The sequence below is a fragment of the Oncorhynchus kisutch genome, linkage group LG14, assembly GCF_002021735.2.
Source record: "Oncorhynchus kisutch isolate 150728-3 linkage group LG14, Okis_V2, whole genome shotgun sequence".
In the NCBI taxonomy this organism is placed as follows: Eukaryota; Metazoa; Chordata; class Actinopteri; order Salmoniformes; family Salmonidae; genus Oncorhynchus; species Oncorhynchus kisutch.
The window spans coordinates 29,288,498-29,295,457 of record NC_034187.2 but is presented as its reverse complement, the minus strand read 5'-3'; the positions used below and the strand labels follow the sequence as shown (position 1 = coordinate 29,295,457).

The 6,960-nt window shown below is 38.6% G+C and overlaps 1 protein-coding gene across 1 annotated transcript; it reads right to left on the bottom strand.

Moving 5' to 3' along the window:
* On the bottom strand, positions 1-6,582 carry LOC109904025 (KATNB1-like protein 1). The gene is made up of 10 exons (XM_020501086.2): positions 6,444-6,582; positions 5,662-5,788; positions 5,463-5,500; positions 4,705-4,972; positions 4,464-4,579; positions 4,323-4,373; positions 4,140-4,235; positions 3,961-4,059; positions 3,778-3,871; positions 1-3,679 (listed from the first exon to the last, which is right to left on the bottom strand). Exons 2-10 carry the CDS (start codon positions 5,779-5,781, stop codon positions 3,647-3,649), a joined length of 915 nt encoding a protein of 304 aa, XP_020356675.1. The 5' UTR covers positions 5,782-5,788; positions 6,444-6,582; the 3' UTR covers positions 1-3,646.
* Between the last annotated feature and the right edge of the window lie 378 nt (positions 6,583-6,960).

Sequence of the window (6,960 nt, the reverse complement as noted above, 5' to 3'; positions counted from 1 at the left end):
TTATACTTAAACTGAACCTTTATTAGGGAGAGCTTTGAAATAGCGATGGCTGGTCGACGAATCACCGTCTCTGATGATTCCTTGAGAGCCCCGAGACAAAAGTAAAAAAAGGTATTTTATAGCCAAGATACACCCCTTTCAACCTTGGGGCCAAAGGTTAAGATTTGTATGAAAGATACATTCTGCTATGTATTATAGGGATCTGCTGTGTCAACAGTTTTCATTGTATAGACCAGTGTCTCGCCCTGCGACTCAAAACTGGAACTATCTCTCCCTGGTACGGTATAGAACAGAAACATTAATCCATGCCCTGGAATGCTCTTTAGGTTTTATCACCCAAAAGACATCGTAAATCTCGTGTCAGTTTGATCTCCCAGAGGCCCATCCTCAGTAGAACACATATACAACTGTTAAGAATACTGTATTCTGTTGAATGAAACAACCATTTGATGCAATAAAAGTATAATAACGTAATCTTGCAATTTTGCTCTCACATTCCCCCATTTCAAGAGTCCTCTCAACTTAAAAGAAAATTACAAGATTTAAGAACATTCATTCACGTCAAATGTATATACAGTGTATTCTACATAAACCAAGAAGCATAAAAGCAATAACTCATTGCATGGGTTCCTGCACATGACCGGCTGCTGTAGCACTGGCTCAGCCTCCTTCCAAGAAACTCAGCACGGTCTCCTATTTCAACCACCAACACTTTTTCAAAGCATTCTAGCAATTTGTCTGGGAAGGTTATGATACAGTCACCCGCACGAACCCATGAAGAAAAACTAAAAATGCATACAGTTTATGAGATTCAAAGCTATATCTTCATAGACAGTGAAAAGCACATGTTTAATGCATAATGCAGTGCATGCAACAATGGAGTTTAATAAAATAAGCTTTAGTTATCTATCACACTCCAATGGATCAGCATGGTATGGTGGAAATGATTATTTCCATCCCAGAAACTAAAATTAGCATATCTTGTTGGACAAATCCAGGTAGTGACTCCTAGTTAAAGTAAAATGTATTCCATTGGTGCCTAATGAACATGACCCAAGACAAGCATCATGATTCCACTATTTATAAGGCAATGCCTATAGAGCAAATAGATTAGGATCAGTTTCCTCTCCAGATGAGAGTTCAGCCTCTCCATTCACCAGGGCATGCTGAGAATAGTGTCAACATCTTTAGTTCATAACAATCAAAACAATCAATCTCTAATACATTCATGGCTTCACTCATATAGTTATTAACATACTAAACTCAAATCAATCCTTCCGTTTTAAAAATCATTCTGTTTCCAAATCATAATAAAAAATAATTATCCAACCCAAATCTTGAATGACATTGCTCAGTGATTCAAATTGGTCCTAACACTCAAAGTAAAAAAAACTCAATTTAACACACATCAACATTGGCAGAATGTACATTTAAATTAACATCCAGTATAATTATCCCATAATTCTACTATTAAATTTGTGTATCACGATTATAATACACATCAGTATCTCAATGCATTCTTAATCTAAATTACTATAATTTTATGTATTGTAGACCTCTACAATCAACCTGATATCCCAAAAGTCTAAAACAATTTTGGGCAGTTGACAAACGCCCTCCTTCAGGCACTGATTCTTCTGGCGTCCTTTTCAGCTTCTTCAGATATTTTTACAGTTCAAAGTGGATGGTCGTGATAATGTCCCAATTTCAATGTCTCACCTGAGCCGCCATCACCTTTACCACTCATTATGTCTTGTCCATTCGTCAACCAGTATACCAGCAACACAAGATAAGTTTAGAACAGATCTCTCCCCATGCTCACTCCATGTGGACTCCTCTCACACTCCTGAGAAAAGACATGAGAGAAAAGCAGTTGATAGCTTAGTTTGGATGCTGTACACCGGTTGCTGGCTCGGACTCATTTCTCTCGGTAGAAGTGGTGCGGACAGGGTCGTATTGAACGCCTTTGTCACTCTTCTTCAGCCAGTTAGAGGGGGTTTTGAGGTACACACACTGTTCGGTCCAATTATCTCTTCCATGCATTAAGATACCGTCTGATGTCACTTTTCATGATAGCCTCGAGAGGACAGATCAGAACAACAGTTTAGTTCCGTTCATTAACTATATGATAAATTATTACTTTCAAAGCGAATAACAACACATTCTATTGAAACTATTATTTCAAATTGGCTTATACTCCCTATCACTGTCAACTTCATTGCAGAACCACAGGATCAGGACGTTAGACCTATAACCCATTGGGAACAGAACAAACAACACAACAATACACTCCTTCACATATCACTCCATACACTCCTACACATCACTCAAGGTGTGTAAACTTCAATCCAAAACTTCAGAGGACTGTATCCTCCCCATTTTTAACAAATTAAAATCTTTACTCTTAAGAACTCCATAAAGAAAAATGATTGTACCCATATGGTCATAGGAAAATAGACTTAGTCTATGGAAAGCCATTATCCAAATGGCTTTCCAACAGTTATCATTGTATAGACCAGTGTTTGGCCCTCCGACTCCAAACTGGAACCATCTCTCCCTGGTACGGTATAGAACAAAAACATTAACTCATACTCTGGAACGCTCTTTAGGTTTTATCACCCAAAAGACATCGTAGATCTCCTGTCAGTGTTATCTCCCAGAGGCCCATCCTCAGCAGAACACACACACACAATAGTTAAGAATACTCTATTATGTTGAATAAAACAACCATTTGATGCAATACAAGTATTATAACGTAATCTTGCAATTGAAACACATTTCTTCATTATTTTGGAGTACCTCTGCACTAAGACAACACATACAAGTACCTTATGAATAGGGGAAGTAATCTTTCCTAACCATGTGACCTGACAAATAAAAACGTAGTTATACTCTCAGTCCTAGTTATCAGCTCTAACTAGGGCTTGAGTATTTCAGTATAGCCTGACTAAAAATACATGAAAAGTTCAGCTTTGCTTTCGGGGCAGTGGCGGTTGCTAATAACTAATTGTGCTGTACTGCTGCCCGGCTGGCAGTCACTCTGGAGCTGTCGGCACTGACCAACACATGCTCCCACTGAGACTCACCTCTTCTCTCTCACCACTCAGTGTACCCCCTCTCTCTACCCTTTCTCTCCGACTCCATCAACCAACAGCCAACCATTCCACTCTGAAACACCACTGCCTGGCTGAACACAAAGGTGTCACATAACCTTACTGGCATTTTCACTTATAAAAAAAAAAAAAACAATTTACAATAAAAACAATTTCAAGTACCATTTTAATTCATCCAACACAACTTCAATTGGTTCTCTACTGTAACCAATCAATTGCACACACTTTCATCCTTTGGATTAATTTCATACCATTGAAATTTAGTGAGGTTAAGTCATGTTAGCAATTGTGGACAAGGGTTGGTCATCTCAAATTGTAATTAAAATTCTGTGCTCTCTGGCACTCTACAGCAGGCACTCTTTGGGCACTGTTCAGGAGCCCTCAAATTAATTTGGTAATGCTTTTGCACACATCAAAAGTCAAGTAGTGCAGATCATTGTGTCACAAGTCTATTGTGTTCTTATGTGGTTTCCAACTCTCCAACGACATGTCATCAGGACTAGACTGGAGCTTGGCATGGGCCACCATTGCGATCAGGGCAATTGTACCAGGTAATAGTCTATAACCTAGAAAACAAGAACGAAGATGACAGAAATTTCACTAACACTATTTGCACTTGTCTTAGATATATTCAAATGACCATGTACCGTAAATTAGAACCCACCTTTGCTATTTCACCTGCACTTCCTGGAACTGAACTCAAATGAGGCTCCTGGTTCCAAAACTCCTTTAGCTGCTGTTTGAACACTTGGATATTTCTGCAATGATCATTAAAAACAGAGAGGTTTTAGTTACACAAAGAATACACATCTCCATAGCTTCCAGTCAGCATGTTAAGTAAACATACCCATCCATAGATTGCGTGTCAGTTCCTCCACTTGCTGAGAGCTCTGGCCACCAATGTCTTAATACTGACTGTACCAATCGTAAACCAGCTACCAGGTGCCTGCAAGACCACATGGGATTAGTTTAGTTGGATTTTCAAGAATTTGTAATGAAAAGTGTGTCATTAACGGTGGTACTCACTCTTCATATGGAGTAGTGAGGACCTTTTTCACTAGGGGGAAAAGGTCAACACAACAGCCAATGGAAACGCTGGGTGACTCTGACTCACCATCAAGGCTATCGGTGAAAGATAGAAAATAAATGTCATGAAACTTCAACTGTAATCATTGCTTTTTACCCCTAAAAATAAAATGAGAAATGTACCTTTTTGTTATCACTGGAAGAAAATCAACAAACACACCAGTGTCTTGGATCCTGAGGGAGAAAAGAGCTGTGCTATTATAGAATCACAACTTTGTGTCAATAAAGCCTTAGATATTTCAATCTTGACACGTTCTACCGTACCTTAAAAAATACGTAAGCAGTTCTCCAACATTTCTTTGCCACAGGGTCAAAGCTACACTCAGTCTCAGATTTCTTCCAAAGAGCACCTCTGTCATTGTGTTGTGGTCTTTTGATAACTGAAAAACAGCAGAGCGGTGGTGGAATACATTCAAATATTTGTGACAACAAGCATATCACGATGATAAGATAATGAGACAACCCACTCATTAGACAAATATAATACACTACTGATATTTCACACCTCTATGAAGTAGTCACTGTTTTTTGAACCAGCCTCATCAGTCTTGTTAGGATGGGGGGCAGTGAGTGGAAACTCCCATGGGTCCATATAGAATATCTCTTCCATGTCCTGCACACAGGCCATTTCGTTCTCCTTGTTGGCCACATCACACGTTTTCCATGTGGCTGGCTGCTTCCTTCGACAGATATTGAGATGGTGGGTCTTCCTCTTACACGACACAACCCGCTTCTGTCTCCCAGGGTTGTTCCCTGAACGACCTACCGGACATCTACAGTATGAAACATAAATATGGCTGAATACTCAGAAATACTACACTCAATCATAAATTATATGAAACAATGAAAAAAGGTGTGTACATTGTTCCAGTTGAAGATTTCATTAGTGGCAATCAGCAATTGAACAATACCCCCGCCCCTGTTTTGGTAAAAAGCAGGATGGGGCTGGAGAAATGTAACCACTCTCAAATTCATAGAGCTATGGATGCAATGACTGACCTTTCATGATATCAAAATTATAGTTATAACCATGTTTTGAGGCTATATAGTGTTTGTTACATTTTCTTTGTTTACAAACATTGGAGTAAGACAAGCTTATATTTGGTTCTGATGGGGTAAAATAGTTGAACTAAGCTCATGAGGCAAAAAAAAGTTATATTCTTGAAGAATCCATAGGTATCATTAATTTATACATACAAAGATGAATGTAGCAATGGCAGATTGCCCCTTTAAACCTGTACTTTTGAAATGGCAAAAACCTACCTCTTCTTCTTAACGTCTTCCTTTTTACAGAAATCCAACTAAAAGGTAAAGACATATTACAAAATCAATTTCAATGAATTGTATGGAGGTGTTACCAAAACATTGCTGATACAGTTCTATAATGTCTATAATGTGTTGTAACAGTAATATAATAGACTGCAATTGAGAAGAATCATAACCCCTCCCTGCCGAAACTTACCTCCTTGGTGTACTTTGGATGAGAGTAGCATACTCTGTACTGGACCATGTCCTGCTCTTCAAGGCTTTGATATTCTTCCTCTTCACTATCATGCTCCTCTGGCTCGTCCGAGTCCATCATCAATATCCTGGAGGGTAAAGTACACATTGTAATCAATATACATCAAAACTCCTCACACAAACACAAAGCTCTGTAATGGGAATAACCAGAGAGAGAATGTACAGCTGTTTGTATAAGAACAACTGTTTGAAGGGTTGACAGCCTAGCGAGAACCTGAATTACATCACACTGAACATACACTTTAAAAAGTCAGAGATACATTAAGGGGCTAAATTATTCCCAGGTTTTTCTTTGGGCCTATGTTTGCATAGGGAAAGAATGTGTAATTACATATCTAGCTACACCATGCAGCTGGGTAAACCTGTTTTACCCACAATTCCTCGCGGGCACGTTGTTTATTAATTTTTAATAATGACGTAGCCAGAAAAGGAGAGCAAGTTTGGCTAGCTATGTTTAGTGCCACTTTTGGTTATGTTGCACATTTTCGATTCATAGGAAGCTAATGTCCGTTTACCATTGTCACGATACATATCTCTCTTAAAGTTATCAGACAGTAAAACCGGCATTGTAGTTTAAACATTTGCAGCAAGCGAGCTCGAGACAGCAGTAGAATGTGGAAGGATAGCTACAGATGAGCTCATTAACGTTGCTTGTTAGATAACTAAAACTTCCTCGAGCTAACCTATTGTAATATATAGCTTGCTATAGCTGCAATTACCTACCTGTCAGTGTTGATAGACGTTCTAAGATTTTCTGATCTCACAAGGCTGGTTTTGCTACCGTTTCTTAACCCAACCGGAGCCTCTGTTACTTTTCTCAACAATGACCAGACACTCTTGGGGATTCATAAATGCACTCATTGAACAATAGGAATAATGGACTATTGTTGTGCACCCCCTAGTGTTCAACATGCTTTGTGCAGTCCAATTCAAAATGTAAATATGAACTACTTCAAATACAGAATTAATGAATTATCTATTTTTGTTAACTTTTATGTTCATCCTATTCTCGTAGTGGATTGGATCTTTCACTGCTTCACTCTAAAATACTATTTTAATAGAACGTTAAGGCTGCTTGTATGGAGGCAATCACAAAGTGACCGTTCTCATCAGTTAGAAAGCCAATGCAAGAACATATTAACTCAAAGTGAATGAATTGTCCTTTAAATGAGAACACATCAACAATCACAAGCACACATCAACTATCACATCTGCTTTTATTGACTCATCATGCCTTGCC